Source organism: Electrophorus electricus, chromosome 3, assembly GCF_013358815.1.
Source record: "Electrophorus electricus isolate fEleEle1 chromosome 3, fEleEle1.pri, whole genome shotgun sequence".
Classification (NCBI taxonomy): domain Eukaryota; kingdom Metazoa; phylum Chordata; class Actinopteri; order Gymnotiformes; family Gymnotidae; genus Electrophorus; species Electrophorus electricus.
This window is the reverse complement of record NC_049537.1, coordinates 9,712,524-9,740,480: the sequence shown is the minus strand read 5'-3', so window position 1 is coordinate 9,740,480 and position 27,957 is coordinate 9,712,524. Positions and strand designations below refer to the sequence as shown.

Here is a 27,957-nt window from a genome sequence, read left to right as displayed (position 1 = left end):
CATCCTCTCAGTATCCATGCATGATAAGAAGACTTGGTGAAGGAACACTAAGGAACGGCTGCTTGTGAGGAGTTAGGCAACACTGTGGTGGATAAAACAATCTCCTAACTTAATAAAGTGATAAAGAAAGACATCTTTCAATGCCCGAGAATGTTTTACTTCTATTTATGTATTATATTTAAAAACATTAGAGTCAATGTATTACTGGGTGTGAATTTACATAAAGATTGCTCTTTTGCATCCTTGCTGCTTCCCTAAAGTTATGTTATCTTATTAACTGGGTTAATCCTGCTCTTCTGGGTGAATTAATATCATTGAATACCACTCCAATACTATTTCCACTGTGCCAGTATTTCTCCCCTTCCCATGTTAAATGGATGGTTTCTATGTATCATTCAAAAATCTCATGTCCCTGCCACATACCTTGTGTTCCAGTTTCTCACCCTCTTTTAGCATCATAGCTAGCAAGTGAAAAATATCTAGTAATGTTTGTATACATGAATCAATATACTGTAGTGATTGTTCAATTCTAAGCAGACCTAAATTTGATCTTTTAGATCACTCTCTTATACATATCAAGGCACGCCAGTGACACCAAAAATGTATGTTGCAGAATCACCAAATAATTACAAATGTATCAAAACAGTCATTAGATCAGGTAACACTGATATTAACTACAGGAAAAATAAATGGTATTCAGTGCTAGCCTAAGGTACAGGCAATCTGTGCAATTTTCACTGTCCAGAGATGTAACCCTAAATCTACCATTCTGTCAGCACCAGGCTTATTTTGTGCATGAATTACAAAATTATTTTCAACAGCATCATCATCCATAGGTCCAAAGCAAAATATACTGTTAAATTGTTAATTACAATTTAAATTGTCCAGTCAATTACAATTAAATTGTCCAACCGTGCACCATTATATTCAACTTGAGCAGCATAGCAGGCTGTGAATCTGTGTCAGTGGGCAGTCAAGCAAGCATGCTTATTGGAATATTAGGACCACACCAGGACTGTCCTCAGCTAGCACTTATGAACCAGTTTGGGTTTTGTTATGTACAGCAGGGATGGGGGTGGGGGGTAAGGATGGTGCTAGCAATGTCAGGATGGTGAAGTAGGGTGGGGATGGTGTTAGGGATGTCAGGAATGGGCAGAATTGGGGATGATGTTAGGGATGCTGGGGAAATTTGGAATGCGGACAGGGTTAAAGTACATGGGGGTTAGGTGGAGATGGAGTTAGAGATGTGGGGGACAGTTTGGCTCTAGACCTTTCTCAAGGATTTATTAATGCTACTGAGTAAAAAAAAAAGTGTGTAGATTACATGATATAGCAAAAACAATTAAAGTCTTTGTATATAAAACGATATGCTGGTATGATGCATGTGTCAAGTTTGACTTTTGGGGGCCACTCTGAAAAATTACACTGGACATGCCACTGCTTGGAGGTTGTTTTCCAGCAGTAGATGACTTGTAATATATTTATGAAATGAAAAAGGTTTGTTGCACATAGCTTACTTTACAGCAAATTGGGATAAATATTTATGCTTTTGCCTGGTGATAAAATAGTTCCCACACTTACAAAGCTTCATAGTTCAAGCTGTCTTGTCATTGCGTGCTACAAACTGTAAATTGTGCATTTTTATTAATTTTCTTACTTGCATAATCACCAGATTGATTTAGACTTGCAGATACAGTCTAAGATACAAAGCTACAAGCTTTGCATTTCATATATTTTATATTTTATATCCAGACAGCTGGAAAGATGAGAAAATTAAGATCAATGTGCTCTTGTTTCATGTCCGCACATACTTTTCTTAATTATCTTATTTGATGTAAGTCCATATTGCATTAGTAGGATTTTTTCACAATACTGGTGCATCATAAAATTATATCTTTAGTGTTGTACTCACTTTGAACTGTACACATAGGATGTAGTAATGGTAGACTCGCGTTACCTTCATTTGATGGTTAGCAGTCAATATTCACAGTTAAGTCAGGTTTATTTAACACAATTATCTAGCACAGTATGGCTTTGTTCTGGAAATACATTTCATTTTCTCTGTAGTATAAGAAATATTGGCTCAGCTGACAAAGTGTTTTGTACTCAAGGATACACAACTTTGAAAGCTCATCATGATGTAGTTAAAATGAAGAACATGCTTTAAGACAGCAGTCTGATTGAGTAAATGCATGGGTCCAACTTGAAAAAAAACTCTAACTCTAAATATTAACATCTATTTTGTAAAATCAGATGACTTGGTAGTTATGCAGTTATACCTATGGTGATTGTAATCTTTTAAATAAAGTAATCCATTTATGGGATTTACATGAATAAAATTATTGCAAGATTTTCATCACATTTGTAGAGATAGATAGATTACACTTTATTCCTCTGATAGAACTTTGGCTTGTTAAGGTCTTCCCCTCCTGCCTCTCTCCCAAAATCCCTCTGGCACCACAACATATAGCAAGAGATATAAATTGAGCCTAACTCAGGTCTTATCATTTCTGGCTGACCATCTGACTTGTCATAGATCCAGGTGGGACTACATTAACCCTCTACCAGCCTATTGTACTCCAAGGAACTACAACCTTAAATTCCATCAGACTTTTATCCCTCAACTTCTTTTATCCCACAGAGATGTTTTACAGATATGTTTCTTTTCCTACAGCTTTACAAGGTAATTGACTTTAACTAGTGCCTACTATGATGTCAAACGGTAATAGGTCAGTAATGTATGGATACCTTAATATAATCTTGCAGTAATGCATGGCTATCTTAATATAATCTTCAAACTGTGATGTTTGTTTCTATGATTTGATAATTGTCCATTGTTTCATTATTCTCTTCATTACTTGTTCATTATTATCATAGGGCAGTCAACATCAGTGCAATAAACAATAACCTACAATAATTGCTAAAGTTTTAGTTAGTCAACATAGGAGCAGGGTCAGTGGTCATTTAAATAATCCACAAATAGATGGGCCTTCAGTCTGTGTTTGAAGACTGCAAGGGACTTCGCTTTCCGGACAGCAAGCGGAAGTTCGTTCCACCATCTAGGAGCCAGGACAGAGAATATCCTCACTGCTTGTCTTCCATGAGTTTTCAAGCATGGTATTTCAAGCTGAGCCATACTTGAGGTTCTAAGTACTCGAGGTATGGATAGGGCTTTGACCAGTGACATTATGTATGGAGGGGCTGGTCCATTTTTGGCTTCGTAGGCAAAATTAATTAATTATTAATTTTCATTATTCATCATAATCAATTTCCTTGTATGTTGCTTACCTCATGTTTATTGTAAACAAATTGTTAACCACTCCTACTTGTGTTTACTAGAAATCTTATATGAACCAATTAGACAAAATACATTAAGGTCAGTAGTTGCAGCTTCAGGAAAGTAGGAAAGGAATTAGATTTTCCAAACACTTCATCCATCATAGTGTTTGACACTGTTATTTGTAAAGGCAATAAGGTATGAAATTGTTTTAAAAATGTATGATTATTTTGTATGTTTAATTTGTGCTGAACTGTATGAGGATGCAATACATTTTTTTTTCCTTATCGAGAAAACAAAGGGTATTGAATATGCATGAACCAAGGCATCCCCTTTCTTTGGCATGTACCTGATAAACGTTCGACACCCCTGTCTAGTAGAGAGTTGAGATATAAGGAGGAAGGGATGCAGAGAAGGAAGGTGTTGGGGTCCCAAGTCTAGAGGTTAGAAGCGAGGCGTCTGCGAGGCCAGGGTTTTTTTTGTTTGTTTGTTGTTTTTAAATAAGCCAATAGCCTCTTCCTAAGTGATTACAACAGACTCAAGTCTCATGTTATTTTATTTAATTTATTTTTGTTTGTTTTTGTTTAATTTCTTATCCTCAGTTTGTGCTCATTAGGAATTGCTCATCACAACCTATGACTTTGATCAAGCAAACCCATCTTTCCTTGTGCTGATTGAGACTGAAGTTTTATCATGTGGCCAGCGATTTCTAGAATCATCCACAAAAGTAAGAACAACTAACAGGACCACTGATACCAAGACCCCTGCTTCTGAAAGGCTTAGTTAGAAAGGCCTCCGATTCTCTGACAGAGCCAGCTCTGGAAAGCCAGTCCAGCAGATCAAGGAAAGTCGGCTCATCATTGGCCTACATTGCTCATGCAGGGCTGAGCCTGCAGTGCGACGGAAACCAGACTCTCCCAGTACCATCCAGACAGTTCAACATGGTCGATCCTGACGATTTGTAAGGACAGACATTTCCTTTTTATGTTACCAGTTGGTATCAATATTTAATTTCAATGTTTATACATCAAAATTGGATTAGAAAATTGGATTTCTTCCATCTGCTAAACAGTGCACTCTGGCCTGGTTAGCCCCTCTCCTACGTTACTGTGATAATACATCTTTTACTTATTTGATTCCTTTAATTTTTCTTCCCTTTTTGTTTTTGTTTTTTTATTTGTTTGTTTGATTCACCCTGAATCTATTTTGGCTGAATGTGGTTTATGATGTTTATTTTGCTATTGCTCCAGGTTAGTGGTTTCTATACCTCTGGCCATTATCAACATATTTCTCAAATTCCCTTATGCAATTTTTCGCATGCTTTCTTTCTTTTTTTTTATCTATGTTTATTCAATAAACATACTCTTAGCAGCAATTCTGGTGATTCAAGAGTGGTATTCTAATTTTGGGTAAACAAGAAATAATCATGTTGTCAAACTTACAACTTTTATGAGTTGACACTGGTTGAGGGTGGTGTCCCAGTTTGTCTTTTCTCAATATTGATGGTCAAATTATTGAAGTATTCATATTGCTACATATTGCAGCCACAATATTAACACAAACGGGCCACATTTACAAAGGACTTTTTTGCTACATGCTTATGTGAGTTCAATCTAATCTAAAGAGGCTAGGGAAAGATAACAATTCAATTTTTATTCAACACAGATGATTAATTTGTTATTTGTTTTTTTACACCCAACAATGTTCTTCCTATGACCAGGTCTCTGTATGCTTGGCTGTTTCATGATCAGAATAACTGCATTTTTATGAAAAAAAAAAAAAAACTTTTGGAGATTTTCCAAAAGATGAGAAGTGTAACCTGGTTTTGAACTCAGTGTATTTTGAGGGACATGATCACTCTGACAAACTTGAGATGGGGTGTAAATTGAAACTAATCTCAGGCTATTAGGTAATTTCATTGTAGTCCCAGACAAGTGTAGTAGAGCATTGCCTTTGAGAAAAGAACTCCTTTATACCCTAGTGCCAGGAAGGATTCAGCACATTCAGACCTCTTAAACCTACAAACAAACTGCTGGTCCTTCTAATATAGAATGCCTGATATGATATTCTATTAAACAAAGACTATATCACTACATGCATTTATATCTTCATATTGCTAAGCACTGCATCTGCAATATACTATTTATAGGCACAGTGATGTCCATATCAGTCTCACATATGGTTTTATTACAACTCAATAGGCAGATAGTCAGATTAGTGGCACTGCCTTCTGCTCCTGTATTAACTCCTCAGAAACTCTTGACATTACTACTTGTAGACCGAATGGGGCTAAAGACTACTAATGGTTTTTGACATTGAATTTATTGTTTTAAATAAACCAGGTGTTTAAAATATCATTTACACCACTATTACTTTTCTATTGCTTATTCTATCTATGGTGAAAGTCAGCCAGAAAGCCCTAAAACAAGAAGAGTCAAGGCACAGCACCATTTATTGCATTGATTAGAAACAAGTTTGGGAAGTGTCAGAAGGACTGATGTGAGTAAACTACGAGAAAGCAATAAGGAAGACATTACAGGGGAAATGGCACCTCCTGAGACTACCCTGAGAGCTGAACCCTTAACTAAAAATAATCCACAGGCAGTTCTTCTCAACCATGGTAATAGCTCACGACAATGCACCACACCAACTGCTTTTGAACTACCCAACATAAATACAAAAACTCAGAAGAATTGCTTTTATATAGCCATTGTAGCCAATATAAATGATATTATATTAGTTCAATGATGATTCATTACATTTAAATACATTAAAGTGATCCATGTTCACAGAGTTAGTTTCAATATTTTGGTTGCAATAAATTGAAGAAACATTTTTAAATGACCTACCTGTTCATTTTTAGTGTGGGTGGGTAAAACCCCATATAGTCTCTATGATGTTAACTGGCCCCAAACCGATCCCTCAGCTCTTTAATTAGCTTTCATTCACCAGGAGTCAGAGACCTTCCCACAGAGTGGGTAAATTTCATTAACAAATGGATTCCCAATTATATTGAGTCTGATTGTGATGGAGCCTTTTAGGAAAAGTATGCCAAGTCTGTGTCAGTATAATCAAAGAGTCAAATGCTCCATTTCTCTGCCAAGAGGTAAAAGCCCTCATCAGTCAGAACTGAGAAAGCAGTAACTCTGAGTAACTCATCCCAAGGGAAAAGAAAATAAAAGTATTACACTAGAATACAAAGTGTCTTCCAAATTCTGGAATGGGTATGCTTCATGGAAATGTTGGACTAATAGGAGTTCTGTATAACAAAGCCATGAACTGGAGTAGACTAAATAAGGTGTGATGCAGCATTAATAACTATGAAAAGACTGAGCTATGGTGTTGATATTGCATAAAATTAAAACTGCCTGGTAATATGAATTTTGATGCACAATATATAGCACAGCCTTATTTTTCTGCTATACAGACACAAATATATATTTAAAAATTAAAAAAATAAAAATACTACTCATAGTGACAACACAGATGAATTAGAACAAACCGAGGGCAGCAAAATGACAAGGTTTGAAATCCTAGACATAGAAATGTACAGGCTTGAAGGCATGGTGATTCATAAATATGCAACGGATGTTTTCAGTGTCTGGCATTTAAACATTTGATAAACCTGAATAAAAAATAATGGAATAACACAACCTCAAAAAATAAAGCTCTAGACCTAATATTTTCAAACTACAATCACATTCATAGCTTTTCCTGATGAAAAATGTTCAGTTGATAAAATGGTAATTGGGGGAAAGGACGATAACATCTTATAAGGTTGTAATCCTCCTTGTAGTCATTACTGATTGTTTTAAATTTGGTCACCAAATAAAAGCCTGCAAAATATTCAAACCAAATCTAAGCTAAAACAACTATCCACAAAGAATTGTAAAGCCTCTGTCATGAGACCCTTCTTCTTCTAATATCTTAGCAGGAAAAAGCAGTTATAAATTAGTTTGGTCAGGACTATTCATTCAACAGAAAGCTTCCCCTTGTCCCAGCTGACCACTTGACAGGTTAAAGCAGCCAAGGGTGAGGGTGAAAGAATCTTTCAGCAACTACACTGCTATGAAATACCATGTAGTGACAAAAATCATCTGCAGTTAAACATCACAGTTTGGGAGGATGAGACATTGTCAGGTAGAAATCTATTTATAACCTTAGAACATGACCAATTCAACTGGCCTGATGCAAGCTACTGCTCAGAGTTAAAGTCAAAAGATTGGAAAAATGAAAGTAAAGGAAATGTATATGGCCATGTAGTCTCAGGCAACTTTCGGAAAACAGCATGATCATACAAGGACAGCAAGGCCAACTAGCTATACATATAACTGTTTTAATGTTTGTAGATAGAAGCAAAGGTAAGGCCTTGATGTGCATAATATAAGCAATGTAAAACTTCTGGAACTACTTTAAAGTAAAATTGCATATACTGAACTGTACAACAGTCCTTTATTAACGAAGTGAAAGCCACCCTTAGAAGAACTTGAGGAGTGTGCACAAAGGTTTTAGTGCAGATGCCACATTTTAAGTTCTGCCTAATGTTCTCTCATAAGGGCACTGTACAATTCCCTGCCTCAGAGTCATCAAGTCACATGGCCACTAATTTACTGCGAGCTGTTGTTGCATCTCCTTAGTGTTGTAGATTGTCTATATTTCTTTCAATCTAACTTCACAGTACAGAAATACACTGCCTGGCCAAAATAAAATGGTCACACATGCTAATATTCCGTTGGACCGCTTTTAGCTTTGATTATGGCACGCATTCGCTGTGGCATCATTTCCACAAGCTTCTGCAATGTCACAACATTTATTTCTGTCCAGCGCTGCATTAATTTTTCCCCAAGATCTTGTATTGATGATGGGAGATTTGGACCACTACGCAAAGTCTTTTCCAGCCCATCCTAAAGATTCTCAATCAGGTTCAGGTCTGGACTCTGTGGTGGCCAATCCATGTGTGAAAATGATGTCTCATGCTCCCTGAACCACTCTTTCACAATTTGAGCCCGATGAATCCTGGCATTGTCATCTTGGAATATGCCCGTGCCATCAGGGAAGAAAAAAAAATCCATTGATGGAATAACCTGGTCGTTCAGTATATTCAGGTAGGCAGCTGACCTCATTCTTTGGGCACATAATGTTGCTGAACCTAGACTTGACCAACTGCAGCAACCCCAGATCATAGAATTGCCCCCACAGGCTTATATGGCAGGTACTAGGCATGATGAGTGCATCACTTCAACCACCTCTCTTCTTACTCTGATGTGCCCATCACTCTGGAACAGGGTAAATCTGGACTCAACAGACCACATGACCTTCTTCCATTGCTCCAGAGTCCAATCTTTATGCTCTCTAGCAAATTAAAGACGTTTTTGCCGGTTAGCCTCACTGGCAAGTGGTTTTCTTAAGGCTACACAGCTGTTTAGTCCCAATCCCTTGAGTTCCCTTCGCATTGTGTGTGTGGAAATGCTCTTACTTTCACTATTAAACATATCCCTGAGTTCTGCTGTTTTTCTACGATTTGTTTTCACCACACATTTAAGTGATCGCCGATCACGATCATTCAAGATTTTTTTCTGACCACTTTCCCTCCTCAAAGATGATGTTTCCCCACTGTCCTTCCAATTTTTAATAATGTGTTGAACAGTTCTTAACCCAGTAGATTCAGTGATCTCCTTAGATGTTTTCTCTGCTTGATGCATGGCAATAATTTGACCCTTCTGAAACAGATTAACATCTTTTCCACGACCACAGGATGTGTCTTTCGACATGGTTGTTTAACAAATGAGAAGCTACTCACTGCATCAGTTAGGATTAAATAATTTGTTGCCAGTTGAAACATAATCACCCATGTAGTAATTATCCAATGGGAGACTCTTACCTATTTGCTTAGTTAAATCCAGGTGGTGACCTTTTTTTTTTGGCCAGGCAATGTATATTAAATATAAAGATATTGCATACATTTATGACAAAAAAAGTTGTCCAGTAAAGATATGACCATATAAAATGTAAAATGTGCATGCTATTTATATTAAAAGATTTATTTATTTTTATATCTTAGAAAATGTTAAGATCGCATTTTCACAGTGACTAACTGAGTCTGCTATATATGTTTTGAAGAGATTTTTCAAATGAATTTAGTATTTTTGTTGTCTTTTTTGTTACATGGTAGCACATGGTCAAAATAAAAAATTGGTAGAAACTGAAAAATATTTCTTAAATATATTAAATATAGGGCTGTAATTATTAGTCAATGTCACTATCAATGAATAAAATATATATGTTTATTGTCATAGTTTGCATGTATTATGAAAAATGCAGTGCCATTTTAAATAATTTCCTGTTTAAGATGACAGCATAAATTTGGTATGTTTAATCAGCATCATTCACAAAACCCCTACTTCAATACCCCTACTGCTTTCAAAATATGTTTATGGATGATCGAACTTCATTCAGATAGAGAATTTTTGTAAGAGTAAGAGCTTTTTTTTAGCTAGCTATTGTCACTGGCTCATGCTGCTTTATTAATATTAGTAAATAGTTCCACCTGTCATTTATGCATATTATATGTGTATAATGTGTGTTATGTGTATGCATGTATTTGACCAAATATCTATTTTACTGTTTCAGAAATGAGCATGAAATGAAATAGTACTTTTAAAAATGAACCTTAACAGATAACATCTGTCACATGGTAATAATGACTCATGTCTCTGTGTTATGATGCTGATAGAACACATATTAAGAAGTCCTACCCCAACAGAACAAGCCCATAACTGCTCTATCTTAAGCTTTTTCAATTAAGTGTTCTGATGAGTTCAGCAAGAAGAGCCAAGGAGGTGCAATTTGTAGCACCCAGCTGTTATGTGATGCTTATTTAAAATATTAATCAGGCAAAGAGCAGGGCACCTATCGCACCCCAGGGCTGAGGAGGCAGGTTTTTTCTAAGCTTGTCAGACTATGCTAGTGAAAGATGTGTGTGTGTGTGTGTGTGTTTATGTGCGAGATTTTATATGTGTATCAAGGTGTCATGCAATCATTTTCATTCTCTCTGATGCTTCAAAATCCATGTTTGATAAGCCAATGAGATAAACAGAATGATAGAATTAGATGAGAGAGCTTAAAACTCAGAGGGAACTAGATGAGACTGAAGTACGCTCTTCCTCTATGCAAAATCATCTGTCTGCCCCTCAGTAAACACTTCGCTCCAGCTCCTTCAATGAATGCAGTGAGACATCAACTCATTTACAGCTTTACTGTTTAATCTAGTAAAGCCTGCTCAAGCATAACAGAAAGGACCCATAGTCTAATAGTTTGGCAAGAATTTTCTTTACCCAAAAAGACTGCAAGATTTAATAATTTTGCTATCTCTATCTCTCAGTCTCTATCTTGTAAGTGCCATGATGTATAGTAATAGAACGTACTGGAGCCTGACAGTTGTTAAAATGTAATATTAACTCCAGCTGATCACCAGCAGGGCCAGTTAGACCCCTAGAAGCTCTAAACAGGCCAGAAAAGAGGTTTAGGATGAGGATGAGCCAACGACGCTGCCCATGAGTAAAATAATGTGATTGAAGAGGACGAATGAGTGGCATTTATAACTGAATGCAGGGAGGATTTCATATTCTGTGAGAATAGAGAAACAAGTGTACAGTTGACAAAGCGGAGAAAGGACACCACTCTAGCTGGAGAGGGAAGAGAGCCAGGCTTATGAGAGGCTGATTGAGGAAGGTTGAAGAGCACGAATAAAAGGTGTGAAAGCACAATTGCTGATGAAGAAGAATGTTTGGAAGGTTGGGGATCAAAGAGTTTAATGAGAGGGCAATCTCAGAACTGATTGTTAGTGCACAGTGGCGAACATATGTATAAGAAAGTGTGCAATCTAATCATACTGAGGAAGCACTGATTCAGACCACACTGTCTCTCCCTCAATAAGTAGTAGAGGTTTTAGCTGTAGGCTCTAATTAGGCTTATCACAGCATTTGTATCCAAGGGCTGTCTTCTTCTTCTTCTTCTTCTTCTTCTTCTTCTTCTTCTTCTTCTTCTTCTTCCTCTCTTTCTTGTCTCAGGTCCATACAGTATAAAAAAGTAAGGATCATTCTCAGACTCCAGACCAGCTGTAGGTGACAATCACAGCTAAGGTTTGTGCATCATTCATACACAGCAGGTGCAAATCTAATCAGAACCGCAAACAAAATTTAGTGGAATTACTACACAGAGCCCATTAAAAATATGTGACATTTTTGATCTTTTAGAATGATTCAAAATTCATGTAGCAAACAAAACAATAAATGATGACTTGTTCTCACTGCACCATGAGGAATCAGCATTGAGCTCTTGCATGGACTAGATATATTCTTATATGAAATTATGTTATCAAGTAGCATTTTCCTATTGAAAACTCCTTTGCTTTGTTGGACTAGACCTAATCTTTAGATCACTAGTTCATGTGGTCTAAAAATGTGTCATTATATAACAAAGCAAACCTAACACTTTTAGCTGAAGCTGATGTTTTACTGAAAGAAAAGGTTTAGTTTTTCATAATTATACATGTGTCCCTGCTCTCAGACTAATTAAGTGGGTTAGTGTAAAAATATTCTGGGACTATGAGTCCTGACAGGTAGACTGTTAATAGCAAGTGTGTTAGGCCAATCTGCAGAAAGTTTGCCCCAATTCACTATTACTATTGGTAAAGCAAAACTTACACAATGGAATTTTAGGAAGGCTTAGCTAAATGATTAATGTGTAACAAACACACAGAGTAAAGATATTCTCTAAAAACCTTTACTTAATATGCCAATAAAAAATTATGAGAACTTTGTTTATGGCATGTTAATTTTTATAAACAAAAGTCTGTTTGAATGTATTTCTTCTACTAGTGTTCTGTATAAAGGTGAATGAAATCATCAGTCACACAATTAATTATCATGTCCATGATTTGCATGTTCAAATTTTCCCCAAAGAGTTAAAACCTTGCTGTTTAACATTCATCAGCCTGACATATTACCTGACATAACAAAATAGATATCCAACATGCTTGAGAAATGTTTCATGTTTGAAAATGTCACTTTCTAAATCAAAGGTCTGTAGGTAATGCAGTGTGTATTGCAGCATTTCACAAATATAAATTAGAGCATAAATAAAGAGAAAGCATCATTATCAAGGGGAAAACATATCCACTTTTTTTATTATTTTTTATTCACTTTTTGAAAATGACCTGATGTGAGAATGTGAAAAGTGCCTCAGGATTTCAGGAAGGAGAACCTATACTACATGCCATTTGTGATGAGTGTTTACATGTAGACCTGAGCATGGTGCTTACCTTAAACAGACGTAGGATGTTGGCTACCATGATGGACACAGAGCTGGAAGAAGCGCCGATCACCCCCACAACTCTCTCAGGCTTGGTGATGATGGGCATGTCCCCGTTTGGACACTTCACATCCGTGGCATCTTTTTCTATGAGCGCCTGGACGAAGGTGAGGGACTGTTCCAGAGCGTGCGTGTCCCGGGAGCAGGTGTCCAGAATACGCGCCCCCAGCGTGATGTTGGGCAGCAGCTCGTGGTCGTTATTGATGCGGTCCAGAGCGAAAAGCATGGCCTCCAGCCTGTGAATGCCCTTCTCCTTCTTCAGCTCCCCGCAGGGCTTTCCACCATGACCCCGCGCATGCACCGGGAACAGGCCTCCCAGGGAGATGTCTCCATCAATGCGAATGGAGTTTGGATGAATATGGCCAGGGCCTTTGGGTCTTGCTGCCAGTGTGGCAAGAAAGAGACTAAGAAGAACCAGCAGCAGACATAAACTATAACAGCTGGTCCATCTAACTGCACTCAACAAGGCTGGCGACATTGCAAAAGGTTAGCTGTTATCCAAGTCCCTGTATTTCTCTAATCAGAAATGTTGGAATTGAGTAATCAGATGATCAATAGCAGCACTTCTCAGAAATCTAGAATCATTTTAAAGTTCTTTGTTTTATCAGTCTACCAAGATTGGCACTTTAAAGTAAAAACATTTCTAGAAGCAGATGTGTGTCATTCCATTGTGGGTCTGATCCATAAATATTTTCATCAGAGTGATTTAGTAAAGCTAATCATATGTATTTCCCCCCTCAGGTTTTTCAATCTCCCCTTTCTGAGGGAAAGTCTGGAGGTCCGAAACGCAGCAGAGCTTTGCCCACCTCAGTGATTTCCTGAAAAAGAGAAATGATGAGAAGGAATGAGTCACAAAAGAAGTGAAGAATGGAAGACACATCTGGACTGATATGCGTCTCGCTTTTTCTCCTGTTTTCTCTTGAATTCTTGCAGCATCTTGCGGGGAACTGCTCTCTGTCTGTCTGTCTCTCAATCTGTTTCTTTCTCTCTCTGTCTCTCTCTCTCTGTCTCTTTCTCCCTCTCATACACACGCACGCACGCACTCACGCATACACACACACACACACACACACACACACACACACACACACACACACACACAATCCTTCTGTGGCTGTGTATCTTGAATTTAAAAGGTTGCTATGGGCTCCCAAGGTCGAAAGGATTGATTGTTAGCTCCCACATGTCTGTTCTTACCGTTCTGAATGAAAGGGCTGCATTCTGATGAACCTCTTTTCTCTTTTCGGACCAAGATTCATTTGTTCTCTGTTATGGTATTTGTCTGTTTTATCTATCTTAAGGGACAGTGTATGATAAGGAAAATGATTTGTGCTGATGGAAATTATTCCTCATGCTGCATACTGATGTCAAACTGATATTTGCTATGCAAGTCTTCAAAGGATGAGCTTAGGCCATTTCTGTAAGATGTATGATGGAGGCTGTTAAAACAATGTACCTTCAATGCAAGTGAGAATTAAATGAGTATTAATTCATTACAGAAACATACAAATCCTCACATGGACTTTACATGCTTAGGTTCCCTTTTAGGATCCCTTCAGTAATTAAATGTTTTATTTTCTGTCACACAGCAATGTTAGATGATATATGGACATGTTCGAAGAATGACAGTCAGGTTGGTCAGTCTGATCTTGCATGTATTTTCATGCCCACGTGACAACTTCGTTACTTATAGTTATGATACAGTACTTGGCCTTTTTTTTTTTTTACCTTGTTCAACACTACTCGCCGTAGAAATTTAGCATGTGTTATTTGATTCAGAAAATACAGCAGCAGCCTGCAATGGTGTCAAAGGTGTTTAGGAGTTGCATCAATGTCAGTGTCAATCAAGTCAAATGTAATATATTTTTTCATTACAGCAGGAGTGTGAGGAACAGTAATTTATTGTAATGAGCTGCAGTTTACCAGTGTCAGCTTCTGAATTAATTCTAACCTCCACTGGCAGATGTTATGCAGCAGCAGCATACCATAATGGCCTGTAATCCCTACATTAAGCCAAGCTGACCAATTCCGACTTGCTCACACCTTCTCTCTCTCTTCCCTTTCCCACCTTTCCTGTTCTACTAATAAAATCCAGAGTGCACAACACTTCAAAGACTCACAATAGGGCTTCAGAAAGGACAGTGAGATGTTTTTTCAGCACTGCTTTGATAAGAGAACCCACATGAGAATATTTCCCCTGGAAATAAGGAGCTTGGTCCATATGTTCCACCTTCTCCCTTAAATTCCCAGGTGTAATTGCCTCTGTGCAACAGTAGGGAAATGTGCTATTTGCATGCAATACTCACAGAGACAGAATACTTAACTAATATCTCAGTGAGGTACGCAGGGGCATGCTCGGGCACCTGCTGCTAAAGGTCACTTATTACTCAAGTGCTCTGGGAATTGTCCCTCCTGGTCACAGCAGGCACTCCACCCAGACCCCATGTGCTACATCCATGATGTTCGCTGTGGAAGTTTAAATTAATAATGTGATTTCATTGCTTAAGTTGGTTTGATATAACTGATGAAGTCATTCATCCTACTTATCTTGATTTGCAAATACATATTTAGTCCACCATTTAAGGAAGTAGAAAGAATATGTAGTTTTGAAAAATATTACAAAAATCACTTTTTCAATAATGTTGGTAGCTTTAAAGGTGCATTGGTTGATTTCCCCCTTTTCTTACTAATTAAACTGTGAACTATTGAGAACATAATAAAACCAAAAAAAAAAAAAAAAAAAAAAGCCTCTTTTTAGCAATAGCACTAGAAGTGTATTGGGTGCCTGAATAAGTTAGGGTTAGGTTTAGGGTTAGTTAGTTTGGATAAGCTGCCTTGGATAAAGCAGCCTGCATCAAGTCAATTGTAAGTCGCTTAAGAAAAAAGCATCCGCTAAATGCCGTAAATGTAAATGTAAATCTATCACAAGGTGCTTGTACTGTGGATAAAAACTGATGTGCTGGCAAAAACTCATCAAGAAATGTAATAAAATATGAGGAAGTACTTTACATAATGAATTAGGTGGATAAACCATAGTTGAGAGCTAAGTAATGCTTTGGGTGAACCACCTTCAGAGAAATATTTTGGTGAACTGCATCACACTCCCTTGCAGTGAACAATAGCTAACACAGGTTGAGAATGATAAACTCATGGGGACCCATTATAAAGAAATATTAGACAGTGAAAACATGATACAAAACATGAAAACATGTTATAAAAAATGAATAAACCTTTTTAAATTACTCTAATTTTCCACATTTTTTCATGGGAAAAGTTCTCACTGTCGACTATAAGCAGTTTTGTAGTGGGCAACCACATATCAAAGTAAAATGCTAACACCATCACGGCAGAGATGTAGAGTACTTGGGTACCATGATTAGGCACTGAGTCTCTCCAAACGAAAGAACTCCATTTAATGGTATATCATTATACTTTGCCAAATAGAATAAATAAATTCTTTGCTGGGGGAGCGCAACATTGTAGCCAGCTCTTGAATCTTCAGTAATGCACCTTTAAAAATGATGTATGAATCTACCCCATTCCATTTCAACTCATTTCTCCATTATTCACTGAAATATGAAATAACTGGAATGGTCCTGGTATAGCAGAGGCATTTAAACATTTGCACTTAGGTGTGAATAGTATATATAGTGTGCCTTTTGAACATTGTTTTTAAAATTAATTACAATAAATAGTCAAAGACACGAATCTCTCTTGTAACAGAAATGTAATACCAACAAAATCTAAATAGGGTGGACTGTATTCTTAAAGATGACATATGGGAGAATCTTTAAAAAGTGCATATTTTCTTAAACAGTTATCACAGACTTGTTTAGTTCAATGTAATTCAAGGGTATACTAATCCCTAGAGAGATTTCAGTGCTTATTCAAACACTGCCTGAGGTTGTTTACTACATGTGTTTTAGTAATGCACAATTTCAAAAGGAACTACTGTGCTTATATGACTCTGTACTGCAACACAGGAAGTATAAACATCACATTTGTCAGAATGACTACAACAGCAGCTGTGAAGGTTTATCCTGGAAGGTGTCATGTTTGTCTCTATTAAAAGCAACATTTAAAGTTTCTTTAAAAAAATGGAAAAATAAAATAATAAAAAGGTTATTGTTCATTTTCTCATGTCTCGTGCATTGTTCTAGAATGTTTTATAAACAGCCATTACAGTAATAATTAACAATCTGCTCCTGTTCTTGTAAGTTTCTAAACAGACTGTGCTGCGAATGGACAATCATCTAACAAAATAAAGGTCTCTTTTAAATTGCTGTCTCAAAGGGCATCTTATAACTAGAGCAGAACCAATCTACCCCTTGCCAACAGCAATTGGTTTAAAGACAGAGTCCTGTCCATGCTGAACCAAACCTGTCATCTGTACCTTTGTTTTTGAAGATGTCTCCTTTTCTCAGCTTCAGCAAGCAGGCCGGACCGACACCGATCACTCAGCTAGAGGAGTAATTGATCTTAAAAGAACAATCTCCCTTCAGTCTCTCGACAAATAAGAAAAGGTGTCTGTGCCACACTGGACATGAGCTGAAAGAGGTGCTTGCAGTCTAAGAGATCCATTGCACACTTAATCACAGCAGCATCAACCAAAGAACAGAATCTATACCTCATAGCTCAACTCTGAGCCAAAGATGAAGCATCACAGATGGTATGAGCGAGGGTAATATAGAGGGAAGAGAGTACTAATGACACCACAGGGAGAAAAAAAAAAGGCCAAATGATACAGACTATGCTCTTTTTCTAAGTCTAAAAGTATTTTAGACAGATATCTTGCTGTCTTAATATTATGATGACATAAATTTTCCCCGAGTGTAAAGGGCATTGTGGAGAACCAATCTTCTATTACTAGTCTTGTATATTCTATTGTAAAGTTTTACTTTTTTTTTTTATTTAAAAATGTATATAGATTATCTTGCATTTGTATTTAATGTGAACCTTTTCCATTTTTTCCAGGTCCAAGAGGGATTACTGCAACAATAACTATAACAGTACAAACAGTAGTATAAATATTGTTGTAACAGTGAGCGTTAGGGGGCGGACACGTGCGGAGAAGAGCGAGATTTATTATGGGCAAATCCAAAATCAGAGTCATTGTAGCAGTCCAGGGTCATATTACCAACACGGAGATTACGGGGATACATGATTATAAAACAAGGGCTAGGATAAATGAAGGCAGACAGGAGTATCAGGCTATAGAAAACTCGGGGGTAACAAACACGAGGGCTAGGAAACACAAAGGCACAGAGTACAAACTTAACAAACACAATGATTTAAAATTATATGGATGCACAGAGTCAAGAAACAGAAACAAACAAACAAACAAACACACACACACACACACACACACACACACACACACACACACACAGCTCAAGACAGCGTTTAAATGCATGAAATAAATGAGGGACAGGTGTTGAAAATTAAACGAGGGTTGGAGAAAACGAAACTACAGAATGGAACTCTGGTACGCAAGACACGGAAAAACACGGAACACGGGAGGGATTAATCATGACAATTGTTATAACTATAACACTACAAACAGTATTTGACAAAAGACTAACAGTATTTTAAATATAAACAGTATTTGACAAAAGACAAAAATTTCTATTTGTTAGGTTCTGTGCTCATATATATATATATATATATATATATATATATATATATATATATATATATATATATATATATATATATATATGATATATTCTATAACTACAAAGTTAAAGTTGAAAGTGTAAAGTTGTAAAGTTGAGTTCAAAATAACAAACTGTGTAACAGCCTTACTGAAATATAATAGAACATGTTATTTTTTGACTGTGTTGGTTTTCCATTCACATAAATAGGCTTTCAACTTTGAATTGCATTGTGTTTGTGGAATTAGTTTGGGGCCAAAGAGGAGGGAAGGAAACACTCCATTAGGGCTGTTTTTCCTAACTGTCACTGGAGAATTGGTTGACCCATGATTGCACTCTGTGGGCAGAAGAAAGGCCACTAACAGAAAGACCTTTGGACAAAAGACAGCTCAAATCCACTCTTCACGGAAGTACAGTAACAATACAAATCTCAGTAATCCACTGGCAGTAATAGGCTGTTATCAGATGGCATCATCCCCATGGTGGGAGCACAGCAGATCCAGTGCCAATCTCTAGGCTTACACTCTGAATTCAGAGGTTTCACCACCAGTGCTGATGACACACAAGCTCCTAAAACTCCAGGCTGTCACTTAGCAATGGTGGCAAGCATAAGCACATCAACACACATTATCTTTCTCTACCAACTAGCGTTGTGCTCTTGAGGAGGAGGACTGGCTGCTGCTGTCTGCGTCCAGCTGTGTGCTCCTGGCTGCAAGGCCTGCCAAGATGTACCATACAATTTCAGTGTATTGAGTCAAAGAAAATAAATTATTCTTCTGTGGGATTTCTGCGGGGTTTCTGCAGGGTTTGGCTGTATGCAGAGTAAATATGGCTCTCCAGCTGTGTACTATAATTATAGTACATCTTATGTGTCAATTTAAAAACTAGCTTTCTAGTGGTTTGTTGCTATTTATTATAACAATTACATTGTGTGTGTGTGTGTGTGTGTGTGTGTGTGTGTGTGTGTGTGTGTGTGTGTGTGTGTGTGTGTGTGTATGTATATATATATACCTGCAGTATGTTTTATAATTGAAATAAAGCATTAATTTATGGATTAATGTATAGTATTGAAACTGCTGCTACAAAATCGAATGGAATCGAATCTGTCCACCAATCCAAACTGAACTTGACTGAAATACCCACAATATTTTCTCAAGCTCTTTGCCAATTTTGGACAAGAATCAAATAGTATCTTTCTGACCTGTACATGAGAATGTGAACACAGCAAACAGTTTGCTGACTTAGTGACCTTCAGAACTGCCATTACAGTCTCCATAATTGGAAGACAGGTCTTTAGAGTGAAATAAATCACTGTCACTCTCTAGCGGGAACTCAGCCATGTACTGTACACAGATAAGCTGCGGAGGTGGTTAATATTTAATCAGATGCCAGTAGTCTGGTGGGGAACAGGGGACCCACATCTAGCCTGAAGAAAAACATGCATCTCTGGAGTTGGGGATGTCACTGTGCAAAAAAATCCTTATGTCAGTAAAATGAGCAAAGGTTGATATCAGACTACACTGTGTGGAAACCTTTCACAGCTCAGCAACCGAGTGTGCATGGATGGATTCATCTGAGCACTAAACAATTAACCTGAAGTAAATCAAAGGCACTGTATAGACACTCTCTTAATACAATGTTATAAATAATATATGATTGTTCTGTACAGTACTGTCCACAGAGGTTTACATAATTCCTGAGAACGCAGAAGTTGTTTGTACGTTCCTATCCAGAGCAATATTTTGGACACTTTTTTATTAGTGTGCTGTTATTGCCTGTGATTCAAAGATGCTTGCACTGCTATTTACATTGGAAGAACATTTAAAGAAAAGTTAAGTCCACCGAGAGGGGAAGAGCATGGGACCTGATATTGTTGTAGTGAAGATAGAATACATCTTATTCCTCTGATAAAACTTTGGTTTGGGTTGTCTTCATTCCCATTGCCCATGGACAAGAACCAGGACCCCTGTGTTGCCACAACTCCTAGTAACAAAGCTATAAAACAGCCCTAGCTGATAGCTTAAGCCACCCTTAGTATTTTTGCAATAAGACAGCATAGAAATGTAAGTCAAACATTTTCTGTATCTGTGGAATCTGCCCTTTCAGTTTTGTTGATAGTAAAAACAAAGAGCCTATCAGAAGTTATCATCAGCTGCCTCTCATTGTGTGAGAGGCAGGTGCGTTCATGCATTTGTGGCAGTCATCTTTTAACCATCTAATCACTGTGTGTGATTGATGAATTTGTGTGATTGTGTGATTTATGTAGTAATAAAAACCAAAAAAATCTGATAGACTACAGTGCAGGGCAAGTATTTTGTGTAACTTCACCTTACACTTGAGCAATAGCAGGAAAAGACTAAATCTAAAGAAGAATTCTAAGAAGTGTTGAAAGAAGCCTGGTACAATATACCAGAAGATTACTTCAGAAAACTTTACTGCCAACAATGACAGTCTCCCCAAAAGGATTCAATATGTGCTAAGTGCCAATGGAGGTCACACTAAATACAGACCTTGACCTGTTGAAGACATTTTGTTCTGAAAATTCTTTTTTTTCTAAATTTTGTGTACATTTTCCTTTATTTTCTAAATTGTATCTTAATAAAAAGACTGAGAAATAATTATGAATGGCCATTATACTAGGTGTAAAAGGTGTAATAAAGGTGTAATAAAGCCAGTAATGTTTGGATATATTAATATGCTCTTTAAATTATGATTTGCTTCTGTTGTTTGATAATTGTTCATTGTTCATTATTCCCTGCATTATATGTTCATTATTAGTTTGCATTATTCATCATAATCAATTTCAGGGTATGTTGCTTACCACATGCTTATTGTATTATTGAAAATCTTAGTTTGAACCAATTAGACAAAATATATTAGCCAATGTTAGTAGTATTTAACTTCAAAAAGATAGGAAATTAATTTGATTGTACAATACAATTGTTTCACATATCCTCATGTTGGATTGTTTGATGTTGTAAACTTCATTTAAAGACCATGAGGTATGAAATTGCTCCAGAAATGAATTAGTATTTGATTTCAGTTTAATCTTTTTATGATAAACCTCCGTAGAATGTCTTAAAGGAATGTTTTCCTTTGTCATTAAAGCAATGCTATGATTATGCAGATGACTATGTATGGATGGACCCCCCCCACCACCACCACCCATTTTGTTGCGCACCTGATAAAAGGAGATGTTGACAGTTTTAGTAAGGAGAAGAAAACAAAGGGATGGAGTTGACGAGGAAGGGAAGAGAGGCAGAAAAAGGAAGTTTTGTGGCTGAGTCTGTAGGATAGCCAACCTATGCGAGAAAAACTGTTTAATAATTGTTTTACGAAGCCAAGCTGATTAGCAAATTAAAAAGACGCGAGATTCATTTTATTTTCTCAGTTAATTTCCCATCTTTTGGCACATGTTCATTGCAATCCTTTCAAGAACAGTTTTCAGGACTCATAACACAAATGCTATGGACTCTCTGATTGATCCAACTTGGGAATCAAGTCAAGGATAGCCAGATCCATCAGCCCACATCTGAACCAGCAATGCAATAAGAAAGTGAAACCCTTGTTCTGTGCTGGCAGTTCTGACCTGGTTGAATGTCCTGATTGGGTACCCATTTACAGAGTTAATTACAGAGTACTGTCATTTCTCTGCATAATTAAAATTAGAGTTTACCTGCTAATCAGGGCGGGGCACCAGTTAAACTTACCAATTTTTGTTGGTTAAGTTGTTTAGGTGTTCTTAACTCTACATTGTTTTTCAATCAGCAAAACTGAAAGAATATTTAAAAATAACATTTAAAGCATAAAGATGTCCATTAAAAACTAACAATCTGGAATTATTTTACTGCCAAAAGGTGAAAGCACATATTTTACATCTAGTTTTGTAATATCCAACCAATGGGAATGTTGGGGAGGATCAGTAACAATTTAATTGATCCAACCCTTAGCTCATTCTGACTGGCTGGTGACTTTGGCAGTGTTATGTGTGGTGAGAGTCTAAGAGCAAAAACACAAAATGTTTTGTTAGCACAAAAGATAAATCTGAGTGAGCGAGCAGACTCAGAATATGAAAGAACAGCAAGTATGCTTAACAGCAAATGTCTGAGAACATGCAGGCAGTTTTTTAGCAGAGCAGGACAAATCCAAATGATAGCATGGTAAATTTGCCTGTGCATATATGTCTTTTGCATGAGAGCAAAGGAAATCCATAAATGTTTTGTGATATGTGTTCTTGCATTTAAAAGATGCGCTCACAACCTTTGCCGTTAATATAACACTGTATAATGCTTTCTTGCCAAACACATTATTGTGATAGTGGACAAAGACAACAGCAAATAAATGATGACCCAAGCATTCTATATGATTAAATATTAAAACTTATAAAAATATCTTAGAGCTAGATCTTTAGGAAAATACTGATTAGGCTGCTTAGGTAACTAATCCAAAAGGCAGCTCATTTACCATTTAAGTGTATGGAAGTCTGAAACCCAAGTGCTTTATAGGACTATCAGGCCATTTGAGTACTGCTTTTTATCTCTGAATGCCACAGTGTTATACACCAAAGAGAAAATGGGGACATGGTTCTTTGAGGAGACCCTTCAATGCTGGCCCACTTTTGCCCACTCATTTTTCATCTTCCTGCAGTTATTATAACTAGCATGCTTTTGAACCCTTTATAGACCCAACCATTGGGGACTAAAGCATATATCTTGTTATATGAGCAGAACAAGGAATTTACTTCATAGTGTGTACTCTGAAACAGTATGAAATAACCATTGCATTGTATTTCTGAATCTGCCCTGCAACCTGTTTCCCTCTTAGTAATTTCATGATAAGAAGTCTACTTGGAGCATAGTGCCAGTTCTAAAAGAGGGAAACATCAACATCTATTTAAACTTCAAAAGGAAGCTGTGAAGACTCCCTTCACCCAGCACTTTGGCACAACGTCTGACAAAAAAAAACAACAACATGCAAATGAGGTCTAAATGAGGTCTCTCTCCTGCTCTGTGCAACACTATTGAAGGAGCACAGGCCTCCACCTGCCCTCAGATGTGAGGGAGGATTTCAGCAATTCACACTGCCTTGCTGGGAGGCTCTGTGATCAGAGAAGGAGAAGTGAGGTGACACTGGGCACTCTGAGTCGCACGCACACAGCATCAAGCTGCTCATCTGTGAGCTCACTGCACCGTGATCATCAGGAACATCATTAGCAATGTAGACACAGAACACACGCTTGCACGTCATTCACATGAACACCTACAGACTGCCAGAGGCTTGAACTGCATTGCAGTTTCATATTTTCCCCCAAACAATGTATTAGCTCCAGGTAAGACAGCATATGAGATGTTTATGCATTATAAGATAAGGATTCCTCACACCTCTTTCTTACACCATTGTGTAAGTGTATTGACATACCAGTTCTCAGTTCTATAGTCAGGAGTTCACCCCACTGTAAAAGAGACAACAGGTGAAGTGCCCAGCATGTGGGCCTCATGCTCTGTCTTGCAGAAGTCCATACAATTGTGAATTATTGTATTACAGATATGTGTCCTGCTTTCTCTCACTATCCCGTCTAAAAATGCAAGAAAAAAAAATCACTTTATCAAGACAGCAGTTGAAAGGTGGAAACGACTCCCAGCAGGCATCATTCTGCTCCTCCTTAGACAACTCCTGGTTTAGATGTACAGGAAATGTGTGTTACACTCCACTCAGCAACCTAGGTTTATGGTTCCACACTTGTATCTGTTGCAAATCTTTCTTTTTAAAACCATTCTAAACAGTATTCACTTAATGCTAGCATTATGCTAAAGACCATAGTTTTTGGACAAAAACTACCATTATGCCCATTTTCCTCTTTGAATTTCAGTTTTGTTTGGCTCAGAAATTGCTGACCCTGAAATGAGTTGCACTAAAGACTAGATAAACAAAATGACATATCTGTTATTCATCTACACTGACCTTTACAGTTCTCTGGCTCTGTTTTCTTGACATTGGTATCCCATCAGTGCACTAAGGTAAAAATGTCTTGACATCTAGATCAATAAATATGTTTCATTACATGAGCTGTCTCTATTACATGGACATAAAGTACACTTGTAATGCATAAAGTTGTTCAATAATTACTTTAAAAAGAACAAATTGCTGCAAGGCACAGAGATATGGTTCTCATTAAGAAGAAAGGCATCTAATTAGGGAAATGTTGCAGGCTGTAAAAAAACACTCATCAGAGTTAAAATGATGATCTCAGTGAGAACAAAAACACTGTTAGGCTAACTTTTCCTTAACAGTCTCATGTTACAAAATACCTTCTAGTTTGTTATGAATAATGATTAAACTAATTAAACTATGCAGTAACAACAACCTGTTAATAAATAATATATATTTTTCTTTTTTCATTATGACAGGGTATTCTGCTGTTAGGTACAATTTAGAGGATTAAATGTACATGTCATTTGATAAATTGTTATACATTTATCATTTATCATTTTGTTTATGGATAAAATAACATATAAATAATATTAGAGGGCATTGCCTGTGTTCATGAACAAAACGTTTTGTATTGTTCATGAACACAAATGTTTTGTACTCAGCAGTAACAATGGTAATCTATCTGGCTTGGGGGGAAAAAGTGATGTGGTATTAGTCTTTTTGTGGTGACATGATGACTATCAACCCAGTAAAACACTAGTAAGATTTCTCTCAAAAAAATACAACTTGCATACATATTCTCCATACCAGAGAACTTTTCCAACTATTTCCAGCTAACCCAGTAGCTTTATGTAATAACTGCTATTCTCTCAACTGGGTCACACTGCTGACAGAGAGCTGTGGTGTTCTCAGGTGTTGAAGTGAATTTACACTTCATGCTAGAAAGCTCCTTAGACAAAAAAAAAAAAAAAAAAAGAATCATGACAAATACCCTGATTCCTCCATCATCTGCTAATAAGCTGCTTCCTTAAAAAAAAAAAAAAGCACATCACCGCAGTTTCAGTTTCTCATTTAAACCTCAGACGTGTGGACAGCAAGGAGAAAGAAGGGAAATCCCTGGCCCAGTTTCATATAGGCTGCTCTGCTGCAGAGATAAGAATCTCTGCAGGCCTGAAGGGGAAGGATGGTCTACACATGGGAGAGGAGGCAGTGGCTGACAGGTGTGGGGAGAGGAGATCTCCTTGGTTCTTCCCTCTTCGTTGCTGAATCCAACCTCATCTTCTCTCTGGCTCCTTGCCCCTGCTTCTGACAGGAATCATGTTGTATGGTACATGTGCTTCAGAAATGCACCAGTGGAGTGTCCAGAACACTGTTTCACTATGAAAAGGGCATTCAATACATTCAGCAGACCTAAGGAGCTCAGAAAGAGCAGTTCAGACTAGAAGAATACTGCAGTATAAAATGAATGACCAAACATAATAGCACTACTGGTGTGGTTCCCATTATGGCCTGTCATTATATCATTAAGGCCTGTCATTGTAAATGGCAGCAACTTGAGAATTACATCTAAGGAGCTAGTGGTGTGCATATTAAACCAATTCAAGAGGTCAGATGGGAGCAAGCACTTCACACTTTCTGTGGCTGTGCTGCAAGGCTTTTCCAGAAGAATCATTAAGATATAGCATCAAAAGGAACCTAGGTGCACTGAAAATTACCCATTGGATATGTCACCAACTATAACTGACTGAAGACACTTTTGTTTGTGATGAGAATTAGTCAGTGCACTTGTTAAAAGGGGGCAGGTGATCACAAGCCCACTACTCTTATCGACTCCTCATTAATGACTTAAACACAAGGAGCTTAGCTAATGATCCAAGGTACAGTGATGAAAAGAGAGTCTGGCTTCATCCCAAAATGAATCCAGGTTCATTAGTGAAAGTGATTGAATATATTCATCTCTTCCACCCAGGGAGAGTGAACAATGTTATTATGCATAAGGAATATTACTGGTTAATGGCATAGATTAAATGGTAACACTATGGTTATTCTGTCACTATTTTGCCAATTCAATGATGAGAATCAGAATCATAGTCTCTTAAAACCTCATGCTGCCTTGCTTCAGTGAAATGACTGCCATCATAGGACCAGGATCCATGCAGTAACTCCAGTTCTGTTTTTTTTTTTTCCTTTTTGCTGAATGTGCAGTGCATCAAGCCTCTTTGCTGTTAGCAAATGCTTCTTTGAGTCGGTGCTGCCTACTACCCTGGGTTCCTTCAAAAGAATCTGCGATAATTTCACACTTCAGGAGCCATAAATGTTCCCATGTCTATGCTTTTGTGTCTGGGCCATCAGACTTATCATATTTTGATGAGTTGCTATACCAAGACCAATTGGTGCCTGATGAGCATGCCGCATCCCTTATCTGAGTGGTCGTTCAAAATTTAAGCCATCCAACCAATAGTGATAGCAGCTGTCACCATCCCCCACATTGATTTATCTATAGACAAGCTTCCAGCACATGTCAGAATTACAGAATAGCTTAGCAAAGCTTTGCAGATGTAACATGGCTAAACCAGTTTCACTGTGACTGTCACCACTCTGCCTGGAGTATTTCCCTGTGTGGAGCTGGACTTCATCCCATGCAGAGCAACAGTATGGCCTGATGCCTGCTGATATATCAACTCCGGAGGTTGCTTCAGAGAGGAGAGTATTAAAGGAAGGTGGGTGTAAAGGACTAGAGGTAATCTACTTCCACAGTTGAGGCTCTTCTATAACCCATTCATGAATCAGTACTTCTCCTGCATTAGTTTGTGGATTCAAGGTGGTCAAGGTGAGACAAATGCATAGATAGTGGTTCTTTACTGTTGAGAAGTAATATCAAGGACAGCAGGCCTTTGGTCTTCTTCACATTGAGCTGGTTTTCTCCATCGATTTACAAAAAATAGATTGTTAGAAGATTGAAGGCAGTAGATTTGAAATATAATGAAACCACAAGAGTCAGTATATTTTTCAGTATAGTCTTTGTCCAGGTTCTGCTTATAAGATTTCTACAGTAACATAAAGTTCTATGTCATTGTAGATTTGATTGCCTTAATCAGCCCTCTGCCTCTCAATACCACTCTCAAGCCCTTCTTTGAGATTCTTGCTCTTATCATAATAATGAGGATGGCCATCTTTTGGACCTTGATTTTGACATCCTTATTTATCCTCTCTCTTTTTCTCTCTCTCTTTCTCTCTCTCTCTCTCTTTCTCTCTATTACTGTCTCTTCTTTTTCATCTTTTGAATTGTTTATATTTCCAGTGTATGGATTCAAATGTTACCTATTTGAAACATTGAAAAATTTGATTTGTTTCATATGAATACCTGTGGATAGAAACATTTATTCTGCTTAGAAGTGTTCTCTCCTTCTCTCTGAGTATCTCTCTGTCTTGCTCGCTCTTATTCTCTTTCTTTCTGTCTTTCTCACCACCCTACTCACTACTGTCTCTCATTAGCCTTTACCTTATGCACTCATTATTTTCTCTATTAGATGTCACAGTTTTCCACTTTATAAGTCACTAATTAAAATAAATTCAGAACTCCCTCTGGGGTTTATATCCCTGGAAAAACCCACACAGATTTGTATATTATGTCTAATAAAGGTCTTAATCAGTGGACTCAATTGGTGTATAAACCCATTTGGTCCAATTTAACATCTGGAGTTGGGAGTGTCAGCCTCAGTG

General features: G+C 37.4%; 1 protein-coding gene across 2 annotated transcripts in view; it reads right to left on the bottom strand.

Annotated features, from left to right (window-relative positions):
- LOC113569668 (metabotropic glutamate receptor 4-like) overlaps positions 1 to 27,957 on the bottom strand; it is a 94,311-nt gene that overhangs the window by 52,461 nt on the left and 13,893 nt on the right. For both annotated transcript variants that reach the window (XM_026997632.2, XM_035524710.1), the window contains exon 2: positions 12,600 to 13,467. In XM_026997632.2, the coding sequence (XP_026853433.2) occupies positions 12,600 to 13,127 (528 nt within the window). In that variant the 5' untranslated portion in view covers positions 13,128 to 13,467. The remainder of the gene's footprint in view (positions 1 to 12,599; positions 13,468 to 27,957) is intronic.